This window comes from Balaenoptera ricei, chromosome 7, assembly GCF_028023285.1.
Source record: "Balaenoptera ricei isolate mBalRic1 chromosome 7, mBalRic1.hap2, whole genome shotgun sequence".
NCBI lineage: Eukaryota > Metazoa > Chordata > Mammalia > Artiodactyla > Balaenopteridae > Balaenoptera > Balaenoptera ricei.
Genome location: NC_082645.1, coordinates 39,257,626 through 39,283,570, shown reverse-complemented (window position 1 = coordinate 39,283,570; position 25,945 = coordinate 39,257,626). Strand labels below are relative to the sequence as shown.

The 25,945-nt window shown below is 35.1% G+C and overlaps 1 protein-coding gene across 15 annotated transcripts in view; it reads right to left on the bottom strand.

The window, feature by feature from the left end:
- Nucleotides 1-25,945, bottom strand: part of MBD5 (methyl-CpG binding domain protein 5) — a 413,153-nt gene that overhangs the window by 24,680 nt on the left and 362,528 nt on the right. For 13 of the 15 annotated variants that reach the window (XM_059927806.1, XM_059927809.1, XM_059927808.1 and 10 more), the window contains 5 exons: nt 25,761-25,863; nt 24,514-24,694; nt 17,989-20,124; nt 4,733-5,758; nt 2,899-3,107 (listed from right to left, as the gene is read on the bottom strand). In XM_059927806.1, the coding sequence (XP_059783789.1) occupies nt 2,899-3,107; nt 4,733-5,758; nt 17,989-20,124; nt 24,514-24,694; nt 25,761-25,863 (3,655 nt within the window). The remainder of the gene's footprint in view (nt 1-2,898; nt 3,108-4,732; nt 5,759-17,988; nt 20,125-24,513; nt 24,695-25,760; nt 25,864-25,945) is intronic. The other 2 variants (XM_059927812.1, XM_059927813.1) reach the window with 1 other exon arrangement.

Sequence of the window (25,945 nt, the reverse complement as noted above, 5' to 3'; positions counted from 1 at the left end):
AAAAAGGAAAGCAGATTTAAAAATGATTTCTAACTCACTGATATTTCTACTGATGTAAGTGCAATACAATATAAGATAAAACAAAACAAAAAACATATATCCCTTTCTTAACAATAAACTAGTTCTGATATGACACTAAATTTTTGAAGTCTTTAAATAGGGTAGTAATGCCTACTCTTGAACCTTACCAGGTCACTGCCTGAGGGACACCCCCATGCTGCCAACAGTGACAATGGCTCACTACAGAGGTGATGCTTAATTGGGAAGAAGTGAAGGGAGGGAATGCCCGCCAGGGAAGAATATCAATACTCAGGACAGGAATGATGAGTGCAATTTGAAAAAGTCCACAGGTTATTCTAATTTCACCAACCTCAGCTAAGAATTGCTGCTATAGACCCTTGATACTTTGGATTTTTTCCCCCACAGTGATCACTCCCTTCCTGTCTTTATATCCTTTCCTACTAAACCAGAACCTGAGATCTATCAGCACATAACTACTCTCATGCCATTCTCCCCTTGTCTACACCTATCAGATAAAATCCCAATCTTGGATCAATTTAACTCCCTACCTTATATATCTATATGTACAGTGAGGATGCTGAGTATCTATCCACAGGAACTTATGGCTTCCAACCACAGCTGGGGGCTTAATGTTCCCATCAATCCTATGATTCTCTGGTTAGGTATCACTCCCTCTCACAACTATTCAGATATTTATCCACTTCCTCAAGCCAGCTGCTATACTATATCCCACACTATTCTTAGTAAATGACCTTACTTAGAGATAATGAAGTTCACAGGTTAAGAATTCTCATAATTCTTATACTCTGCTATTCCCTGCCTTCTGGCAGCACACACTTCGCTGCAATATATGTGTCCCTGATCCTGTCCTGCTTCCCAGTGTAAGAGGAGCCCCTTCTACTCTCCGAGAGTCGCCCTCCATTCATGCTCTGGATCCCAAGCCTCTCCTCAGAGATCTTGCCTTATCTGTTACCCCTTCTCTTCTTTACGTTCAATCTCTTCCACTTTTTTTTTTGTCTCTTTCCTTTAGCGTTCAATATGTGCGTGGCTTCCATATTTTAAAAGTTTGCATTCAACCTACGCCCGCCTTGGGGCACTACCTTGTTTCTCGTATGTTCTTCATAGTTAAGTTTTTGAAAGTTTTTGAAAGAGTAATCCATATTCTTTCTTTTTTCATCCTTACATTCACTGCAGTCTGGTTCCTGCTCCCACAACTCCACCAAAACTGCATTCCACCAAGTCACTGGTGATGCTCTAACTGCTAAATCTAATGGAGTCCCTTCAGGCTTTATCTACCTATTTACTCAATGACATGGTTGAGCACATCCTCTTTCCTTCTAAATTCTTTTATTATATAAGACATATATGAACATTTTCTCATTGTCAAAAAAGAGAAAAGCTTTCATCACTTCCCCACCCAAATCTGTACTTTTGCATGCCACTCTGATGCCATTTCTTTCTCAGAAGTAATCAATGTTCGAGTGCATCCTTGCAGACTTGTTTTTAATACCTTAAGGTGTGTAGGTGTATATCTAGTTTCCCTTCTTTCTTCCATTCCTTCCTTTCTTCCTGCCTTATTTCTTTCTTTCACATAAATGGTATGGTATTTTAGTATTGTTCTATAATACTACAATATTGGAGCTCTGTAATCTTGTGGATCTTCTATATCAGATTATATAAATCTACCTAATCTTGTAAACTACTAGATAGATGGATATAGCATAACATATTTTACTCTTTCCCTCCTGATGGTTGCTTAAGTGGTTTCTAATTTTTGACGGCACATATCAAGTTGTAATGAACATTCTAGACTGTGCCCTTTTGTTCACATTTGAAGATTTCTCTAAAATAGATACATAAAAGTTGAACTTCTGGGTCAAAGGAGGTGTGTGTATATATGTGTATGTATGTATATATATATATATATATATTTCTTCTTTTAAAATGCTGAACTATCAAATTACCCTCCAAAAGGACTATATCAGCATACAATCAGACCAACAATATATCTGAAAGAACCCATTTTCCCATGCCTCTGTCAGCAAGGGATATCATCAATCTGATGAACATAGTAATGTTGTAATTTATATAACTCTGATTATTCTTTTCATGTTTATTACTAATTATTATTTAATTTTCTCTGAATTGTCTGTTCATTTCTATTGCTCATTTTTCTAATCAATTATCTTTTTTCTTCCTAATTTGTAGGGGCTTTAAAAATATTATGAATGGCAATTATTTGCTATTATTATGCAAGTATTTTCTGCCAGGTTGCCACCTGTCTTCAACTTTGTTTAGAATACCTTTGGTCATACAGATTTTAAAGTTTTATGTATTCAACTCTGTTACCTCTTTTCTTTTTGACTTCTTGGTTTTGTGTCTTGCTGAAAGAGCCTTCTCTACCCCAAGATTATTTTAAAATCTTCTATATTTTTTTCATGTATTTATTTAGTGTTACTCTTTCCATCCAGCTCCTTAATCTACTACGAATTTATTCAGTTTGTAGAACTAAAAGAAGACCATGTGGCTGAAGCCAGGGAGAGAGTGGTGAGAGCTGGGGCTGGAGAGTGAGGCAGGGTAAGCATGTTAAAGATGTGGATTTTAATCAGGGGAGCAATGGGAAACCAGAAAAGGGTTTAACAGGGTAACATGATCAGTTTTTACTAACAGCTCCAAAAGGACCAGTGAGATGCTTCAGACAAAATAAAATGCTTCACACAAAAAACTGGAATGTTTAACAATATTCATTATTGAGAAATAATAGTAAGTAAAGGTGAAAAGCTACATAACCACCTTCTTTCGTCTCTTCCCCCACAATTAAGTAAAACAAGTAGTAAATATTGTTTTCTACTAAAGTAACCGAGGGAAGGAGAGTACCTGAAAGTTCTGAAACAGACAAGCCATGGGGTTATTGTTAGCTGGGCAAGGAATTGTGGACTGTCCTTGAAAAGCCTGGAGATTCTGGTACCCCTGAAGAAGCTGCTGCTGTTGCTGATTTGGAGGAAACATCTGATTGTTGTTTAACAGCGACTGTAGATGAGTCAGTTGATGGTTATTCAAAGTACTGTTTATTGAGGACATGTCACCTATAGTTTGAAAAACATAAAATATAAGTCAATGTGATTCTTTGGAGGTCCTATGCCTATCTTTGTTGAGGATTCCTAAAACAAAAACTAAAAACTAGACTTAACATGGTAATTCTTTTTTCTTTTTCTCTTCAAAGTCTTACTACGTGGTAAGGAAAGAGTAGTTTTATTATTTAATTTCACCTTTCATAATTAGTGTTTTGATTTTGTATCATGGAGAGACGAGTTAAATCTTTTGTCTATCCACTAGCCAATCCTTATATATTGATTTTCAGTGTTACAGAATTCCTTGAAACCATTTTTGTTAGAGCAACTACAATTAAAAGTTAAAATTAGTCCTAACTGCTTTAGCAAGCATAAGTATTTGACAAGATAGTTAAAACAAGTGGGTCTGATCAGGCCTGTTTACAAAATTTAGTTCTCAAGCCACAGTCATCAATAAATACCATCAAATAAAATCAGATTTGGTCTAGAAATACGTATTTTGTTTTTGTTTTGTTTTAATATGTATTTTTTTATACAAAATATGTATTTTGTATTTTGGTTACCTAAAACTAAAATTGTAAAGAAAGCTAATAATACAAAAGGATTCACTGTCACAGTCATTAAAAATAAGTATTACATAATCAGATAGGATTAGTTAATAACTACATTTATATTCAAAATTAACTTGTTTTGAAATTACACTGAAATTATTTTGAGGATAACGTCATAGAAATTGCCCTATAGCTTGAAATCTGTAAATCTGTAATGCTTTGTAGGTTACTTAACTACATTGATTTGACTGCCAAATAGAACTAATTAAACTTTTTTGTAAAGGTGTCCATGAAATCTGGAAACATATTTTTTTAAGATACTGAAGATACCCTTGACAATATCATGTATATTTGCCTATGTTTCCAGACTTTATGGACATCATCTCTATACTTTATATTACAGTTACTCACATCAAACAGTTGAATATACTTGACATTATTTTCTATACTTTTTGAGATAAGATAATCTACATAAAGGATTTTGTTTTTAAGCCACAAAGTTCTAAAGAATAATACTGTTTGAGAAAACCTAGCAGTAGCTCTTGGTGCCTTCTGTTTCCTTGAACTTGGGCAAACTTTAACTTTGAATGTTATTATGCCTTGTTTCTTATTTTGCTGGATAAGCATTTAGTTTTGTTTATTTAGGGATCACATGGAAAAACACTTCCTCAAACCGTTTTCATCCACAGTGCAGCTGCTCATACTAACCCTGTGATGCCACACCAACTAAAATTCAAATAAATGTTATTTTTAAGGTGCACCTGTGCTTTAATTATTTGAAAAATAAGACTCTACTTGGCTTAAGAGAATGATGGGTAGGTTAGGTTTAGGTGGCATCAGAATTAGAAGAGAAAGCAGATTAAAATGATATTTAGTATTGCTAGAATAGGGGAGAAGGAAGAAGTCATTTTCATGTTTGTATAACTATGGTTGTGTGTGGGTGTTATTATATTTAGTTCCTTAAGCAAGCTGTGACATAACAAAAACATTTTTAAAAATAGTGTGACAAAATGGAGTTTTTTTAAAAAGGAGAAAATAGAATTAGAAAAACGTTTCTTTTGTAAAAATTTGTGAAAAAATTTAACTTACCAAGCAGACCTGTCCCCAGTAGAGGGTTAAGTAGCTGTGGCACCACAGAGTTACTGTTCAGTTTAGCTGGACCAGGTGTATTCCCAGCATTATTAGATATATTCAGCAATGTTTCTGCCATTGACACCACTGCTGTCCCACCAAGTGTTGAGACAGTCAGTGCTGCCACTGCTGATGATGTAGTGGTTGTGGTAGTGGTTGCCTGGGAAGAAGTTGCTATGGAAACCTCTGGATGATTAGCGGTGTTGGCCGATGCCGAGTTCAGGACACCTCCCAACAGCTGGGGATTCAAGGCCATTAATCCCGAGGCCCCAGTGACAGCTGGGAGGAACAGGGGGTTAAAAGTAGTGTCACTGCCTGCAAAGCTTGGTAAAGGGTTCCCCAGGGGCCTGGTTAAAAGGGTCTCAGCTCGGCTGTTCTCTGACTGATTGCTTGGCAAATGGTCTGGTGGGGCTGTCATCTGTGTTAATGAGGGTAAAGGGGTATTTTGCTGCTGCAAAAGATCTGAGATGGTCAGATTGAAAGATGGCAGGGGAAGCATGGCAGCTGCGTGGGCTTGGTTCTGAAGCAGGGCTGCTAAGAGTTGAAAGCGAACAGGCTGCAATACCTGCCCATCCATGTCACTGGAGAGGAAAGCTAAAGCAGCGTTTACATTCGGGTTGAGAAAACCTAAAGGGTGGAGGTTGATCTCAGACTTGCCTTCTCCTGCTGAAGGCTGGAGGATATTTAATAGATTCTGGTTTAGGAGATGCTGTTGATTCACTGGCAAAGAGATAGGTAGAGAACTGAGGAGGCTGGGGTTCAAGGGGTGTGGAAGATGGTTGTTTGAAGTGCTGTTGGATGGAAAATGAAGTGCGTGCTCCTGGCCAACAAAAGGAAAATCACTCCCAATGGGCAGCTGGCTCTGCAGTGGGTTTCCAGCTGCGGTGGTGACTATGACGCCGTCTTGAAGAACAGATGTTGTCTTTGTGATGGCAGGGTGGTTGGTGCCAGCTATGGCTATGGAGGATGATGGTCCTGAACCGCCTAAAACAAAGGGAAAAAAACCCACTTATTAATTATGGATGTTAAGGGAGACAACTCTATAAAAATACATCAAGATACATTTCAATTAATATGTTACATGTCCTCTTCGTAGATTCTAACCAGATAAACTGTAATTAGAGATGATTTGACATGTTAATGAAACTAGTTTGACTTCATACTTCTTGACCTACTTTGAACATGAATATATTGAAGAACCTTAGTACTTTAAGCAATACCTGTTTCTAACTATCAAATATTTTGTTTTTCACATCCAGACAAGGTGAAAATGGGGGAAGCTGTGGTGTAGTCCATTCAATTGGGTAGATAAAAGTAACAATGCTTCATTTTTCAAAATATATTTTTACATTTAAAAAAAAGTTTTTGTTCTATATTTATAATACCAGTACGTTCTCTTAGTGGAAAAAAAAAACCCAAATAGAATATGCATGAGAATACAAAACAGAAAATAAAAAGTACCTATGTAGATAACTCTTAATATTTTAGTGTATAGTTTTCTGGGCTTTTCCCACCTATATGTATATACATATGCAGACATATATATACATGTTACATATATTTTTAACAAAAATGGAATCATATTGTTTTGCAACTTTTTTTTCATTTATCAATATATTGTGAATATCCTTTCATGTTAACTATAGATCCATTTTACTAGTATCACGTATGGATATACCATAATTTATTCAATCCATTGTTGTGGATATTTTGATTGTTTACAATCTTTTACTATTTCAAGCAACACTATGATAAACATTCTTATTAACTCATCTTTGCCAATATGCTCAATTATTTTCTAAGGAAAAATTCTTAAAAGTGGAATTCCAGGGACAAAGCATTTACATATTTTTAAAGCTCTGGATACACATTGTCAGACTGCCTCCAGCGAAGTTGATCAATATATATTCAATTTGTATTTCTATAAACAATGTAGGCAGTGCTCATTTTTCTCACCAACACTGTGTTTTATCATTATTTTTAAATCTTTGTCATTCTAATAGCATAAAGATACTTTATACTCATGATTCCTTAAATCAGACCAGTCTTCACCCAAATAGCATTCTTAATCTTGAAAGTCTTGTGTATGCTAAAGATGTATATTTTAATGTATATCAAAGTAATGTATATTAAATTCAGGGAATTTAATAATAAAATTTCAGTTGTGTATTATAATTGTTTTAGTTGTTATCAATCCAAGCTATACAAAATAATTACCTAAAGAACTTAAAAACAAACAAACCAACCAATGTCTGGGCCCTATCCAAGACCAGCTGAAAACTCATCTCTTGGGGTACAGCCTGGGCAGTAGTATTCTTTGAAATCACCCCTGGTGATCCAGATGCACATGGGGTGGGGTGGGGAGGGTGAGAATCACATTCTGTTGAAGGAACCTACAATCATCTTTTTTGAAAAATGTCTTACCCTAAAGAAATGCATTGTTTTATTTAATACATGCATTTGGCAAATATTATAAGCACATACATTGAATTTATTAAAATATTAAACATGTATATGTTATAATGAACAATACCAGTGTTACTGAAAATCTAAAATAATTCAAACACTTTACTGCTGTGCTATATGCCATCATAACAAACTTTATATTTGACCACGTTACCATTGAAGCCTTGTTCAAATACACAGAAATGTTTCCATAGTTATAATAGTAGTACAAATATAACTATATATTATTCTTGTTTCCTCCTAACAGACTAACACAAGAATTTTTCCTTTCTGACATAAAAACTCCATACTAATATTTTTAACCATGTAGCATATGGATTGATCATATTTATTGATCCAATAAAGTTTGGCATTTATATTTTGATTTTTTCATCATTATATATAACACACGGATGGACATCTTCCTGCATATGAAACTTTCCTACCTTTGAATTTTTCCTAAGGAAACTCATTGGCATGATTGTTGTGAGACTCAAAAATAGGTAAGTGAAAGGCTTGCAATGTGTAAAAGTATACAAATAAAAGAGTTATCATTGTCATCATTATTATTGACATTAGTAGCTGCAGTTAGTTGTGATGACATGCTAATAGTAGTAGTAAGTATAAATCAGCATATCCAACATATATATCTCTATAGCACGACTTTGCAATTTTTCCTAGCTGTTGTGGTCTTTTTTTTTTTTAAGCTCTCAGTGTTTCATTTAAAGGAGATAAAATGCCAAAGTAGGCATATGGTATACAATTCTTTAAATATTAATTCAGATTTGTAATAAAACAATCAACACCTTAAACATTTCATTGCTTCTTAAATCTTTCTGCTATTTCCGTTAAATAGGTACTGTGCTTTATTTGCGTTTGGAATCCATCTTTTTAAACAAGCTAATAAAAACTCTTATTTACTAGTAATCACTATCTATGGCTTTTTACCCTATCTGTTAAATAATAATGGCATATTTAAAGGTACAGATCACCCATTCCTCTAATCACAGTCAGAGTACATTTTCAAAATACTCTAGTGTGTATATGACAAGGCTTTGTAGATGAAGGATTTCTGTAGAGGTTATTATTCTTTTAGCTTTATTTTGTAAGAGAGAAACATCCATATGGAGGATTCATGAAAGTAGTCATTTGGGGACATTATTCCAAAAATTCTCTATCTAAATATTCTCGAGGAATGACAATAAAGAAAATATAGCTACTCTGGGTGTATTTTTGCATTACAAACAAAAGGGGGTGAATACCACCACAAGCTTCTTAAGGGTAATATGTGGATCAGGCATATTTTTTATTTTCTCTAATTTTCAACACACCAGTTCAACAATCAAGTACACTCTACTGAACAAAAGGGTAAAATGGTGATACAAACAAGTAAACAACAACAACAACAACACAACACCCTGCCCTTTCTTTAAGGAACTCAGAGTTTAGGCAATGTGATAAACACACAGATCTCCCTGTCTCAAATATACATTTTTTGAGAGCTGATTACAAACCAGGAAATTTTAAAGCTCTTTTCATATATCCAGTATAACTACAAGGCAATATGCCAGGAACAAAAGCAGGTATATAACAAGGGGACAATGTAAAACTGAAGGTGTCAGGAAAAACTAAGCAAGTGGTAACATTTGATCTGGGATTTGAGAGTGGAAAAGGAGATAGAAAAGGCTTCTAAGTAGAAGCAAAGTAATTTTTAAAAAAGGCAAGGAGATAATAAAGTGTATGGAGGGTAATAGAGTCCTATGTATCCTCAGAACAAAGAAATATGACTGAAAATATTGTAAGCTGCTTTCCTACACACCCAAGCCCTCCCACCCATGGTTAAACCTGCTGCCTTAGACAAGCAGTGAAGAAATTTAAAATCATCTTTCTAAACCATTAAAGGCAAGGATCACTTCTTATTTCCCTCTGTATTTCCAGGACCTAAGAGTCTCTAACACATGGTTGGCATTCAAAAAACGTTGGTTGAATCAATCTATTAAGATTGTAAAACTTGCATTCAACTTCTAGGAATCAGATCACTTGATGCTGTGTGTGTGTGTGGCAAGTGTGTATGTGGAGAAGGAGAGAGTACCACCCATTTGTGGAGAAAAGTGAAAAATGACTCTGTAGAGTATGATTGGTCCAATGCCAGGAGATAAGGGATGCTGAAAGATGTCAAGTTACTTTAGAAGACTCCCAGGTGTGCTGGGGAGTTAAAATAATCTTATGGAGGAAGATGTCCATCCCAAAGTACTCTAAATTCTTAAAGTCAACTCATTAATGCTTGGGGTCATTGAAAGAGGATCCTGAATTTTTATAGCAGGAGGGAAATTGGAAATTGCTTATATCTGAACCACTTAATCTTGAACAGGCATTCTCTGGTGAACTTACTTCATAGTTCTGCATAAAAACCTATGGTCTGTTGAAGCATGTGGGGAAAAAGTCTTCTTAAAGCTGATTTTTCTTTTGGCAGCTAAGATGTTTTGAGCTTAATCTAATGAGGGAGACAGTTTTTTTTAAAAGAGTTTTTAAAATAGCAAACTATTCACTAAACATTTAGCAGTTAAATAACTAAAAGGCAGCTGGGAGCCTCGAACAAGTTAGTAAGTTGCAGAAGTCCTTTAATTAGAAAAAATTATTATTTCACACCAGCCAGCAGCACCATGAACTGGCAAAACTTTTTTCTCATTGTTTCTGTTACTTTTAAAGAAGTAGGAAATAAGACTGGAAAGCCATCCAAATAAACTTTCCTGGTGTGAGATCACATGCCTAGACACCCAATCAGACACTGAGATAGTCCAGTACAATTAGGAAACAACAGTGGTAGCTTTTTCCAGCGGGGTAGATTTCCAGATATAAACAGTATTCTTTACACACACATATAATTTATGATGTGTGTGTGTGTGTGTGTGTGTGTGTGTGTCTGTTATATGTGTGTGTATACAGAAATAGCATCAGTAATTTTTTTTAGGATTTTTTAAAGGATATTTTCCTATTACTAATAATTTCATTCTTGAGGTGTTTTATTTGTCTCATTTTTTAAACACTGCTTTTCAAAACAAAGGTAATGTCTACTTCTTTAGAGTTATTTCTCTTCTTCGTCACCAATATTCTTTGAGAAGAGTCATTGTTCATATCATGCTAAACTCTCTCACGGTTGGCCCTTAAGTATTAATAATATTGTTGTACATGATTTTGTATGTGTACAAGAGAGGGCATAAAGCTCGTTCCAAATGGACCAATAGGTGCTTTTAAAATGTCATTTTACCAGTTTGATCTATAGCTCCAATTTTGAATAAATACTACTTAATGCTAGAAAACTTTTTCTTAATTGATATGCCCAAATACTGGTTTTTATCCATAAATTCAAGAACCTAAGAAATACATCATATGGAACACACTCCTTCACTATTTGACCTCTATCATTTGCTTTGGCAAGTGTACTTTAATTGCAAACAGGGTCAATGATAATCCTTAATAAAAATGAATGCTTCTAGAGACAAGAGAAAATATCATGCCCTAGTGAGTCTAATAAATATAATTCACTTTTCAATCCCATGGAAATAGTAAAATTTTCTCTTCTATATTTAAAGGATTTAAAAAATTGAAAGATAACTTTTATGAGAAGTCTAGATCTTCCAACAAGGTATTATTTTCCCAAGCCTTAGTAATGACATGGTAACATGTATTTACAAAAACATACCAATCTCTATCTTTGTGCTTTGGATCCTGATGTAAATTCCTAGCATTCCTTTACCAGAAGTAGGCAGGAAGCCCTAGGGACTAGTGTCTATTTGTTCTCCATAAGGAAGGGAGGGAGGGACCCAAAACCAACACAACTTAGGAGAAAAGGAAGAGGGGAAAGGGATCAGTGGCAGTATCTGAGGAAATACTCTCCACCCTCAACAGGGCCAACCTCTTAGGGAAGAGGAAAGAACAGTGGAAGGAAATGTAGCTTGAATCTTGGAATATGAGGTCTGAGTGATTATGACCGTGTTCAGGCGGCGAGGCCAGTCTTCGGCTGGTAATGGGGTCAGACAAAAAAAAGGGTGTTTTACTACTGATCATTTCTGCTTCCTTTATTAATACATAGAATTACTCTGAAAACTGTTGAAATGAAAAAAATTGCTTGAGATTTTTCACTGTTTCTCAAGTAACAAAGATTTTTGGGTTTTTTTTTTTTTTTACAAATGCTTTTTATTACATTTTTCTTAATATTTATTTTAAGGAAGCAAATACTGAGAGAAGAGGTTAAGTCTCTTGCTTGGTAGGATTTCTGTTCTCTCAATATGCTAGAATAACAGTTAAAATGCTCTATCCATCAATATACCAACTGGAAGTTTATCTCATTTTGTTTAATGAGCAGAGCAATTAGAAATTCTAGATTATGAATAGTTAACTTTGTATCCTTCCATTGTGTACTATTTTATTTTCAGTGCTAAACAGTGCAGAGCACATACTAGGTATTACAAGAAATATTTGCTGAGTTAATTACCTCATGAATATTCTAAGACAGTGCTTAGACCTATTTAAGACTGTAAAATTGATTTAGTATGCCCCCAAACCAGTAGATTTTGATAAATGAAATAGAAAAGAAAAAAAAAGAGTACATTGCATAGCTAGGATACTATTTTGTGGAAACTGTTTCTGTTAACTTATACATATGAGTGCTGGGTCATGTTCTGCTGGCGGTTGATGAAATCATTTCGGCAGGTCATGACTGTCTTAAAAAAAAAGAAATAGAATAAGATAGGATAAGATAGAATGGGATCTAAAATGTCAGAGTGCATCACACAGAGTGGTTTTTTCAGGAAACTTTTGCTGTACATTAAAAATGTATCTCTAGTGAAATGGAATGCAAGTTAATTTCTTGCTGTGGTTAAAAGTAAAAAAAAGTTTGAAAAACACTGCTTTAGGATCAGGCCTCTCAGTTGCTCAACTCTGTGGGGGATGGTCTATGGAGTTGTGCTCCAGGAAGCATGTTTATCAGACTCTCATGTGAGAGGTATCCCTGTGGAGTTGTGCAGCACAGGAGCTCCGCTTTGGGGCATTTGTGATAAATACTACTCTTTCTTATACCTCTACCCATGGGTCTTGGATAGATATTTAGAATTTCCCTGGACTAGCTCCTACCCCAGGAGTATCTCAGCAACTCCTTCAGACTTCTGTTTGTCTAGTTTCATTCCTAATCTGTAAAAACGTGAGTTGTTACTTTGACTTTGCAAGAAGTATAATTCTTAGAAAATAATTTTTACTCTACTCTTTGCTTTGTTAGCATTAATGTTGTTTGATATAAGTTCCTTGAAGGTAGGAAGTTTATGATTTATTTAGTACTCCATGCACATGGAAGTGAAATCTATTTTGATGACACTAGGAAAATGTTTAAGCATTATTTTTAATGAGTCAAGTCTTTGTAGAGTTAACATTACTGCCTAGAATCTAGGTAATTTTAGAAGCTGCTTCAATGTTCTTAGACCACTTGATTTTAGTAAATAATAGCTTAGGCATCCCCTTGAGAATTGAAAGATTTCTAGTGATTTTATAAGTGAGCTTAGTGTGTTGCAATAGAATAAAATTCTCCCAATTTGCACACTGGGACAATTTATTTCTTGAAAGGTACAAAATAGATCATTGAATCAGCAAACATATCACACCACTCTGAGTTATTATCACCTTTGATTACATAGACTCAGTGTCTAAATTCGAACATATTTTAACTCCTCTTTTTGTACACAAGGAAACATTAAACCTGGAATATGTAAACAAAGCAAGTGGTGTAACCCTGATATTAGGAAACCTTAAACAGCAAGACATTGCCTGTTGTAAAAATAACTTACAGCAAAGAAGAAATGGCTCATTTTGCAAAACTTTAACTAAAAGAATAGACATAGATTTTTATCACATAATCAAGATTTTAATATAGATTTGGTTAAAAAACAAGAGCAGAGGGCAACTTTCAACCTAGAAGCCTATGCATCAATCTGGTGAGGCGTAAAATCTAGGCATTTAAAAACTTGGGTGGAAATACTTTCAATAGCAATTATCATTAATTCAGTCACAACCTTAAAGGAGTCTCTGCCTTTTTTCATTCTACATAAGTCTATAAAAGACTAGAGGCTTATTTCCACACAAACGTCCCATGTCCTGAGACAGCTAACATAGAACAATCCATCCTGGAGTATTTTTATCCCATAATCTTTTTGCAACTATAACCTCAAATGAAGGGAATGACAATTTCCCTTTATTTTCTTTACTGGCATGCTCTGAGAATAAATAAATACATAGAACAAAAAACCAAGCTTGCACTTTGCAATATTTTATCCAAAGCATTCTTTTGTGATCTCTAATTTTCTTATACCTACCATATTAGTGGCTGCACTGAGTTTCAATCAAATGTATTTTGTGCTGAAAAAAACACTTTCTTTTCCAGAGTTAAAAAAAATATATATATATAAATATTCACAAGCAAATATTTATTCATAGGTTTATTTATATTCTTGTTAGTCAATGTATATCTTTAAGAGTTAAGGCAAATAAATGATTGAATTATTTTCTCTTTTGGTACAAACTCATACTCTGCCCTTTCACAGGACTACATTTTCATGTGTTTTAGAAGAGTTGATTAAATGTTTTTTATTAGAAAAAAAAAATGAGAACATAAAAGGTATTTTAAAGTGAAAAAGTTATATTTAATGACTTTATCATATTGGAGGGAGGTAAGGTTCAGTTATTAAGTTGGTTAGCAGAATAGTCTAAATCTTTTTGCTTCTTTGAAAATTGTGAAAACCCACAGGGCCATGGAAGGATGGGTTGTCATGTGGACACTGGCAGGGCTGGGTCCTCTGCAGAGGCCCGGGTTACTGGCATGTGTGTTTTTGTTCTATGGTAAACAGGTGGGCAGCAGTCAGAGGCCCAAAGAGGCATGGACCTGATGAAATTTGTCAGTCAGGGGTACTTGATTTTGAATTCCCCCCTAAACCAAAACACCACAGGACATGTGCTGGAACCACTTAAGTGTTGAAACTTATCTCACTTCATAAACTGAAAGTTGCTTTAAATGTACACGAGTGATGGAGTTCAGAACATACCTGCATTCAGCAGTTTGAGTGTTTGGACTGAGAATCAGGAACTGATTGGGGTTTGGTTGCCAGATCCACCAGAGCTTTGCTTTACAACTTGAGGAATGTCACCAAGTATCCTACTGGTCATTTTCTAAATCTGTTACATGGAAATATTAAACTTCACTTGTAATTTCGTATCCAAAAAGCTAATAGAAACCTGTAAACTTTACAATGCAAAGTGTTTAGAGAGCTTTAGTGGAAAGGCGATTTCAAAACACCAAATAGAATTAGTAAAACCTTGTATATTCTTAAGTTTTAGAAATGTTTTCTAAGCATTTCGTATCTTTAATCCGATTTTTTTTTTTTTTTTTACTACTTTGCCTCCGATTCTCATATATGAGTTTTAATACTTTTAAAATATGGACTGGTATTCACATATAGGCCTAAAAAATGAATATTTGGGTTGCTTATGATAGAAAAACTTTCTTTAAAAGAAGTTTTTGAAAACAAATAGCCAATCGAATTAAGTGTTTTCAGAGTGATTTCTGGTCTTAAGTAAGGTCTTACTGTAACATTTTTGAGCTGCTGTTTAGGAGAGTGGGGAAAAAAGGCACTGGATTGAGCAGGAGGTCACCTGAGTTCTGTTCATGCTCCATTACCACAAGGAAGAGTTGGGCCATGTTACCTGTGGGTCTCTTTCACCCTCACTGTGCTATCACACCTGGAATGGCAGGGCTAGCGTCTGCAGAGCTGCCTTCTTCAAAGGCCTATTGACACATCACCCACTAGGGACACCCATTTTTATCTGAGTGAGGTGATACAAATTCATTCAAATAAAGGTTACCAAATGTGATTCACAAATGAGGGGTAGTTCTTTTGATACTGTGGACATTTCATCTGCATTGGTACAAACATCCTAATTATTGTACACTAGGATATTAGAGTCCAAATAGAGAAGGCAAAATTACTGACTTCTGTCTCAAAGTGCATCAAAAGTTTACAAACGTGGTTCCTAACATGCATTGATATGCTTTGATTCACTATCTGTTGGATATTTTTAAAGACTTGAAAGTGAAAACAGTATTTTTCACAACTAGATGTTTCAAATGAAGAACTTATGCAGCTGGGAAGAAAATGGATTTTAGAATCAGATGAACCCGAGTTCAAATCCTAATTCAATTATGTATGACCTTGGACAGTTATTCAAGTTCTCTGAGGCCCAATGTACTCATCTGTAAAACGAGGACAAGAATACCTTATACTTTGGAAAACTGCACAAATTAGAAATAATACAGGCAAATCACCTGGCACATCATAGGTACTCAATGACAGCTAAAAGCAACATTCTAAGAATAAAATGTGGTTTTCTTCTAATGTCTTACTAGTGTGCTAGGAATACTCAGCAAAACTTAAAGGGATAGCTGTGACTGTCATCAGCTGTCTCACTCTGAAAGCCCAGCTTTGGTGTTTATTTGATGGATGAATAAATGTCAGTGAAAATAAACATTCAGGCTAAGCAGTTATAATAACAGTACATTCAGTTGACACAGTTCACTGTGTATCTAAAAGAAACATGATATTAGAGACCTCTTCAATATTCAGCTCATCAAAAGAATTATATTAATTAGTAAATCTACCCATTTTTATTACCAGCTGCACATCAGAGCTATGTACATTAAGCAGTATTTAATTTTATTAGGTTTACTACTTTAAAAAGTTCTTATTGACCTAGATTTTTATCAGGGATATGCTTTCTGTTAGCTTACACATGATTGGTCACATCCATATCATTACTAGACATTTATTCTCATCCCTTTTAGCTATTTATATGCTAACACTTTACTTATATTAGTAAATTTTCAACATGTGTGTTTTGACACTCCCAGCACTGGAAATCCAGATCTGATGTTTTACAGAGATGCATGGAACGAGAAAATACGTGTCTAAGACTATATAAAATAAGTCGAAACTTGACAATCAGAAGAAACAAGAATATAAATAAATGTTGGTCTTTTCCATTATAGATAAATTAAAATACATCATTAATAAAATACGTACACTTTGCAACATGAACTTAGACCTGAAACAAAGTAAGTTGAGGTAAGGGGTATCAAAATGGAAAGATATAATACAATGAGACTAACAATGCCTCATCTAAATGATTGAAGGTATGCTTAATAAATATAGTGTATTTTTAAATAGTTACTGATTTTATGTAACCTTAATCTGCTAAATGCATAAGATTAAATTTTCATTTGTTTGGAATTATCTAAAAAGGAATATGAGTCATTGAAAAGCTGGAAGCCCCTTTGGAATAAGAATCCTGTTAAACACGTAAAAAATAGTTTCATGAGATTCCTTAGACTAAGAATATCAAGAAGGCACTAATCATTTCAATTATCATCTTCACCTTATATTCTTTTTAACAGAAGAGGTCAATGAACAGTTCTTCATTAAATACTGACATCAAAACATAACACATAACACAAGTTGTGGAGAATGGCAGGTAAAAGTAGTGACACCAGGAAGGAAAACACTTGATTTTACTATCAGCAACAAAGACATGTAGGTCATAACGCCTTTCCAGCATGGCGGTATAACATAGTCTATATATATCTAGACAATAGATTATTAAAAGCCTCAGCAGTTTTCCCACTTCCAGTAGCAATCTGGTTTTAAAAGCCCACTGTTTTCATAGCTGAATAATATTGTCTCTACAATCATCTTTTATTTCCTCCCTGTCATTTCCAACCAATCTCTCAAATCGTTATTGTTGGGTTTTGGGTATTCTTTCTATTATTTTTATGGTCAAATTTTCTGATGTCTCAATGATTTTATCTCTATAGTGCTTCCTTACGGTTTTTTGTAACAATTTCTGAGGACTCTACTGAAATAAAATATAGTTCTTTCTAATGTGTCTACTTTTAAATAAATTTGTCTCCTTCATTAATAGCGGATAAAGAGATACCATAATGTCAATGGTAAAAACAATGGTTTAGTTCTCCAAGAAGACTGTAAAATAATTTCAAGATCAAAAATTCTAGAAATCAGGTTTTCAAGCCTTTTTTATTGGAAAACTTAAATTATTACCTTTTTAAAAAAGGGAGTAGCCAATATCCATTTATGAATTTTTTCAAACAAATAATAATAAAGGATAGCAAACTAGGATAAGAAAACACATTAGAAGACAGCTTTCTACTTCATACAACTTCTAGTTACCTTTTCCTATCCATTCACCTATTTCTGGTCAGCAGAAAGAACAAAAAAATCCATGTATTTCTGCCTTTATTTTTGGGTTTTCCAAATGAGCTTCATTTACCTGAACACAAACAAGAGCTAGGGGAAACAGCTTTTATATTGGCATAGACCAAGTACATGTCTCATGAACCAGGAAATCCTGCCTTCTATGGCTTCTTTTGTAGTTTCGAGTCCAATGGTTATAGAACCAACTGAAAGTCGAACAAAATTCAAAATGACACAGGTTGACAACAAATAACGGAAACACATGGAATCCTCTTGGCTGTTATTTTTTCTAAGAGACAAATCCCTAGCATTCTGTAAATAAAATTATAAATACTAAAGAAATGATGAGAATTTCACAATGGGGAAAGGATCATTTCTTATCATAATAAATATTTTGGTATAAATTTTAAAAAAAACGTATAAAAGTTTAGTACCTTTGGGTACTTTTTTCTAATAAAACCATACCTGCTTCAGAACTTGTTTGATTATAGCTGCTAACAATGCTGTTTGGTATCACTGGAGTGGAGGACGTTGAAATTCTTGACTGAGGTGGATTGGGATGTAATGAATTTCCTAAGGCCATGCCCGACTGACTGAGCATCCCACAGTTCCCGCTAGCCTGAATCTGATTTATTAAACCTGCAAGATGGTGGTTTGGGACTGGACTGTTACTGTGAACAAAGTTAGTGTTTGCATTGTGGCAGTGCACGGCTTCCCCTCTTAAAGGTACGTCCTGTGTCAGTGGATTCTGAAGACCACTGGAGTTCACACTGGGGTCTGTAAAATGCAGCTGGTTAGCAGAGCAAGGCAAAGCAGTATTTGAGCGCCCACAACCCGGGCTACTATTGCTACTCAAGTGAGAGCTTTGACAACTCATAGACTGTAGTAACTGAGACATTGAACTGATGGGAAACGACCCCTGACCCTGCTTCCTTAGCAAGTCGGGTCCAGGTTTAGGAACTGCAGAACTATCCATTTGAGACTGTCTGAGCAAACTCAACACTGTGGTAGGTGGCTGTTTTCTTTTCCGCAGTGAGTCTTTTTGCTGAGACATCAGCTTATCTCTTAGTGCTGCTCGACCACTTTGCCCTTCACCTGTTGGGAGAAGCATGTTGGCAGCAGGAGGGAACATGGTGTTTAAAGTGCTATGTCCTTCAGTGTTGCCACTGCCAGCAACAGCTCCAGAATTGCTACTGCTGCTACTGTTGTTACCAGCAAGTTTGTTTTGATTTGCTAGCTGTGCTTTGGCTGCTGCTGAGAGTAAACTACTTGCTGGAAAGGAGGCAGCATTGTGCTGGTTCAAGATCTGATTTAAAGGCATTCCCAGCAAACCAGGCTGACTCTTTACAGAACCGCTTCCAGCAGATGCAGTAGGAAAAGCTGCACTGCTTGGGGTATTTAGTACATTACTCATTCCAGCAATTAATGGGTTAGGGATATCCTTGTACTGATGATGTCCATCGGACTTGGTAGAAGGGCTTGATGGCATTGATGGCCTTGGGGACCCTATTGTTGACCTTGGTGACCTGGGTGGAACCTTAATACCACTACAAGTGGCTTGGGGTCCTAGAGGTGGCATCATGAAATTTCCGTGATCTGATGATGTGGAAGATGAGCGTGATCTTTGGGGCGATGCCTCAATCCTTCCAATTCCAGTCCCCATCATGTGCACTGGGGATGTCACTGGAGAAGGGGACAGGGAGGTTGAAGCTGAATGCTGAACTCTTTGTACATGACTCCCATGATTCATGTGGCCAGGTTTTACGGTTGGCAAAGGGAGATTACTTGGCAAAGGAACGACAGCAGGAGGCATGCTTACATTCATCACAGGTACCTGAGAGTGGACATTTGAATGGAAACTAGTTGGATTAATGATAACAGGGTTCTGATTCACCGGTTTACTAGGAATAGGGTCAAGAATGCCAAGTGGATCTTTCTCAGATGTTAATGGCTTTTTCTGAAGAGCACAAGAAGGTGGAGGAGGGGGAGGTGGGCCTTGGGGTGGTTTGTGATGGAACATTGCTCGTGGTATTTCCATATTAGTTGAAAAACTACACATTGGTTTTTTCATTACTGGACTCTTTGTAGTCAAGGTTGGGGAAAGAGGTATATTAGTCCTTCCAGCCATTGCACAGGATGACTGTACAGGAGAACCGTGTAGCATTACTGAAGGTGGAGAAAGAGGAGTCCTATTCAGGTGAATAGGACTAGAATTGGGAGCTCCATGAAAACCAGGATTATTTCTTGTGAAAACATCAGGGCTTCCAAGTGGGTCAGTCCTTGGAGAGATTGAGCCATCTCCATATATCTGGGAACCTGACGACGCTGGGCTGGGCAGGCCTCCATGGCTGCCACGGAATGGAGATTTCTGTCCGTGTTCACTGCTGCCCAATCTCTGCCGGGGGTAGACAGGGTGGAGTTCTTGTTGCTGGCTTCCAGGCAGTTCTTGTACATATAGCCTTCCCATGGCATTTGATGATCCAATCATTAATTTGAAAGGATTCTTACATTCAGGCATTACAGAATTTGTAATTCCTTCGTGAGACTTATTTCTTACAGATCTTGGAGTTGCTGCCCGTGAAGGTACTACTGGAGTTGCATCTGATGTGAAAGAGAGAAAAAAAAATCTGTTAGTAGTCTCAATTCTTTTGTGTTAGGATGGAGGGAGGGAAGGAAATGAGGAAGGGAGGGCATCTGAAAAAAGAAATCTGCAAACAGAAGCTGCGACTCTTTGCAATTAAAACAAAGTTCTGTACTCTACAATAAATTTTGATTGTAAAAAATGCACATTATTCTCCCTTAGTTGACCAAAGGTTCTCAATAACTGTTCATTATGTTTGTTTACCTCATGTCTGTTGAGAAAGGATGTGGATCTGAATCCGTACATACTGACATTAGCCATTCTAATAATATTTATAATATGCAAAATCAAGAATGACAGCCCAGATGGAAATGATGATGGTATTATTTTTTGGATTTGAATTTTTTAAGAACACAGTTACAGTAGAAAATGGTAATCTGTGTGGCATAATATTTTCTTGAGTGATTTAAATGAATTGCCACTTTCACCAGAAAATTTGTTGCCCAATAAAGGTTTCTATAACCTTACTAAAACCTCCTCAGGACAGCTACAAAAACTCTTCCTCATTCCAACATTTTCACTGTGAGAGTAACAGAGTCTTAATTTTTGTGAATTAAGTAAATAAGATTCTGAATCTTTTACAAAGGGAGTGATAACAACAGTAAATACAGTGAAGTTAAACAATCATGCTAAACTTCATATCAAGTTTGTAATACTTTAACACTTCAAATTCTTTGCCATTAATTAGTCATTGTTGTAAAACCAGCCTCAGTCAACCAAATTAGGTAAAAGACTGCAATTCTTTTATTAGGATAGAATTCTTATGCAAAATTTAATCAGAGTGCAAAAATCTTCAGTACTGGGCTCCAATTGAGTATTCTCTTTTTACAGAGTGCATTGCTCCCTCGCTGGCTTTTTGGAATCCCTTCAGTTCTTTCAGAGATCAGACAGAATACAGGCAACAAAAGCAACCTGGTTCATCATACAGAATTTTCATTTGATCATGTCAGAATTCTAGCTTTAAGGTTTTTTAGCCCCTAAGGAAGTTTAACTATTTTATAAGGTTGTGACTTCTAAAACAGGGATGGCAAATAAAATTAGTTTCATACACCAATTCCCATCAACTGGTGGTGGCTGCTTAGAGAGCTATGTTGAAAAGGGTGCTGAGCTCGAGCTGGACTCCATGAGAAAATGCCAATGAGTCTATTAGAAGCACAGGAGATGAGAGTGGTACTATTCATACTATACATTGGCCATCCCAATTCTTAGACTTACAGCATATTAGCAAGTATACTTGGATTCATTTGCAATCAGAGGTATATTTACTTAAATGGATAATTACACATTTAAGATAAATAAACTTCTCCTACCTGCTGAGTAGTATACAGGTCAAACCATAACACAACAATTTCTAAGTCAGTGGTTCTCAACCTGGGATAAACAGAAGTCTTGGTAGGGTACAATCAAAAAGTAAGAGAATGTAGTGAACGTATATTTTTCTTGGGAAATGTGGGCTTTCTGTTTCTGGCATGGTAGAGACTCTTTGACAGAGTGATTTCTGTACATAATACAGTATATGAAAAGTTGAGAACCAATCATAAAAGAAAATTGCAGCAGATAAACTCAACTGAATTCATTTTCTTGTTAAAGAAAGCTTTTTAAAGTTTGTAATCAAGGAAATAATATATGAAAAATATTTGGGGCACTGAACTTGGCATATAGTGAGAACACAGTTGTCTGTATTAACATCACTAACATTATTATGGGATTGACTGTGTCCTCTTTAGTAATAAAACCACCACCAAGTTGTGTCTTTTCTTGTTCATTTATATAGCTATCTACAATTCAATGATTAAAAATATAGACATTGGCATTTTTACATTCAACAGAATTTAGAAAGTAGCTGTCGTTTAGAAAGGATTTCTTCCATACTGGGGAAAAATAGTTACCATCTTTAAAATAAAAGGAATACCAAACAGATAAACAAACAGAAGTCATACTGCTCTTATGCTGCAGTTAGGAACTAACGTATTATAAGAGTTGGCAAATGTAAATGCTAGGTACTCATCAAGTGCTTTTGTGTGTATTAAATAGACCTTTCGAAAGAGGTGTTGTATGTTTATGCATGTAAAATAAAGAGAGGTGAAAACTACTACATGAGTCTTCTTAATCTTTATTTAAATCCCAACCTTTTAATATAATTTAAAATTAGAAAATTGAAATAAATGCTATGTCTGAAGTTGGTAAAAGAGTAGAAATTAATCCAATAAAGTATATCATTTTAAAAGGGGATGGAGATATACCTCTTATACCTATACTAGTTAAATATTTACCTTTAATTTCAATAATGAAACTTGTATGTATAGAGTAGGACAAAGGACCTAGACCAAGATTCTGCTCCAATCATTAAAAAGGAAACAAGGCAGACTCTGTAGACAGAGCTGAAATGGTTTGATATGATGTGAAGTGAGAATGGCAGCAGATATGAGCATGTGCAAACACATGTGTAAGGTTAAGATGCAAAAATGAAAACATATTTACATCAAGGTGGCAGGATAATGATAAATTTTAAATAATTTATTACTGTTAAATGTCTTTAAGTTGTTGCAATATCTTTTAATTTCAAAAACATAGCTCATTAAAGAAAAAGAAAAATTCACTAAAATATATTTTTTTCTTACATACCTTAGTGGAGCAATTTTTGCTGATCATTCCTGTTAAAGTTTAAAGGTTAGAGGGTTATTGGAGAGGAGCTCTCTGCTAATAACTGCCAAATTTGTCTTTCTCTACCCTCTTCACATGAGTTCTAAGTGTGACTCTTTAATGACTTGCTTGGTGTCACAACTGCTTCTCTTTGTATCTAGAGCTATCAATAATTTGGCCTCAATTTACCTATGCAGGTTTAATTTTCCACTCAAGTCACATTAGTTTCCACATCATTCCTTAATTATGCTATACTCATTCTAGACAAGAATTTTCTTATTTCCCTTATGTGTCTAAATCCTACCATTTTCCAGGGCTGGTTCAAATCTGAGTTCTACCATAAAGCTTTCTCTGATCACTACAGGTTATATTCCTCATACCTATTTTTCAGAACTCTGTAGAACAATGCTACTTATCTTTCATAAACAAATGCTTTGGTGTTCAGCTGTGTTTTATCCAGAATTATTCAATTGTTAAGTTAATTGTAATATTTTGGAGAGTTCATATTCTAGCCCTTACAAAAAGAAGTTCCTCAGCCTCAAAGTATAATTCCACAAATTACATATAAATCATAACGGGAAAATGTACCTCAATAATGGACATAACTTTAACCGAGCAATCAAACTTAATGTCATCAATATGGGATTAACTGCCATTACGTGCTTCCTAATTAGGACATAACATCACTTATGCAGTATTCCTATCAAACTATGTTTAACCTGAATATAAATATGAGGAAGCAATCAGGCAAATCCAAATTGAGGAACATCTATAAAACTGGCCTAGACTCTTCAAAAGTATCAACATCATGAAAGATTTAAAAAGACTGGGGAATTGATGTAGATTAAAGAAAAGTAATGTCTCTTTGCAGTTGCACAATCTTTGCACCCTGGATTTTTAAAAAGATTGGATTGAAAAAACTGTAAGAATATTATTAGGACAACTGGAGAAATCTGAATTTAGACTGCATATTAGATAATACTATCATAGCAGTTTTAAATTTTCTGAATGTGATAATTAGACTATGGTTTATATAAGAGAACATCCATGTGTGTTGAAATACTTAGGGGTGAATTGTCACAATATCTGCAACTCCCGAAACAAAACGTTAACTGGTAAATCTAGGGTACTCGAACTGTTCATGTAATTTTTCTGCAGTTTTGAAATTTTTAAAAAGTTCGTGTGTGCATACAAGCGTGTGCGCATGTATGTGTTGGATGGAGGTATAAAAAATTCCTGGCAAGGTGATTTGTTAGTAGGTGTTCAATATGTAGCTATTAAATGACTGAAAGAATAACACTGACAGTTCTTGATAACATTGCTAGTTGCATTTAAGCACTTGATACTACACATTCCAATACAGCCCTAGGAAAAAGGCTACATTTGTTTCCTAAAAACCAATGGCACTTTCTCTTTTGTTAGCTCAGCTCTATGTACCTCCATAGCATTTGTATGGGCTAATCAGTGTTTATTTTCCTCATTTAACTAAATGATTTGGATAGGAAACTTTGGGTGACAACTTCATGGGAATTTTTCAGAACTAATTTGTTATTTGCAATAAAATGATAAAACATACATAATTTTAAATGCGTTGTGCATGTTTGAAAAGTGGACTCAGAAAATGCTTGGCAAAGTGATTTCTAGTGACTCCTCCAGGAGAGGAGTGGGGGAGGAAAAATTCCTAAAACCTTCACCATATTACATACTTGTTCCTCCTCCGGGACTGGGGAGCACCAGAGAAGGATGTGGGGCTTCCATGCTTTTATGAAGTGTGGCCACTGCAATGATTTTTCTTTTATGTATGCATAGCTTTGTGACATCTTCATCTGCTTTAACATCTTCTGCAGTTCTCTGTTTCACAGCAGCTCCAGGATCAAAATTAAATACCTGGAAAAAGCACAGCCTTTGTTTAAAATATGTCTGTAAAAATATTAAGTAAAAAGATCCCCTTGTTAAAAAAAAAGTTTTGCATAGATTAACCCATAAATCTGAATAAAACTTTCTCAAGTTTTTAAATTTAAGAAAAGCAACTTTATATATAATGGAATAAATACTTCTGCTGAACTCATGGTTTTTAGTGGCAGGGTAAATAATGAAAACTATCCTAATTCTAAGATAGCTAAGATAAATATATGGAAAGGAATAGTATCTGATAATGTTCCCAATTTTAGATACTTCCTGATGTTATAACAGTACAAAAACAGATGAAGTACGGTTAAGAAACCCTAAAATCTGACATTGCTATATGCTAACTTTTTCTTTGGCTTTACTTTATTGCTATATTAATATGACCTTTTCACTGATTTAAAAAATCTACTACTCTATTTTAAAAAATATTTATTGTGTATATACTTATAAGCTGTTTCAAGTGCTTTTTTGTGAATGAGGTGACACAAATAAAAAAGAAAAAGTTGTCTATTAATCTTTAGTTCTGTGATTGGGACTATTATAGATACCCAGAAAACAATGACATGTTTCTATAGTAAATATTTTATCATTTAAAATGATTTTACTTTTTACCTTGCAAAGGAGTAAAACAGTTTCACTTTTGGCTATGAGGGTTCAGCTTTGTAATTTAAGAAATATTTGTGGCAGATTTATCAACACCAGTGCTAAAAATAACATTGCAGACTGAGCAGGAGGGAAAAAAATACTGCACTATTAAATAGTAAGCATGGGTATAGCTCTAATAAAACGGTGCAAAAGAAGTTTTGATGAAATATTTAATATGAATATAGGTTTGTCACCTTTGAAAATGACTCTTGGACTTGAACTATTTTCCACAATCTTTAAGCATTCCAAAATGCATGCAAAAGATATATAATTTAAGACTTTAAAATATATAAATGATTGGAGAAGTAATATAAAAATGAAATGCCAAATGAGAAAAGCAAATATATGAAACACCTAAAAAATGAAAAATTGCTGATTACATCTATTGCAAAATGGTTACCTTGGGAAGAATAAGAGGACATTCCAAGCCACACTTGCATGTTCCGTCAGTAAGCAGGTATGTTTTAACCTGCTCCAAGCAAGATAACAAAGACCCACTGGGACTGTGAAAATAGTTTAAAAAAACATCAGGAAATAATTCTGACTGCACATATTATATGAAAAACGGCATAATTTATAGTCTAC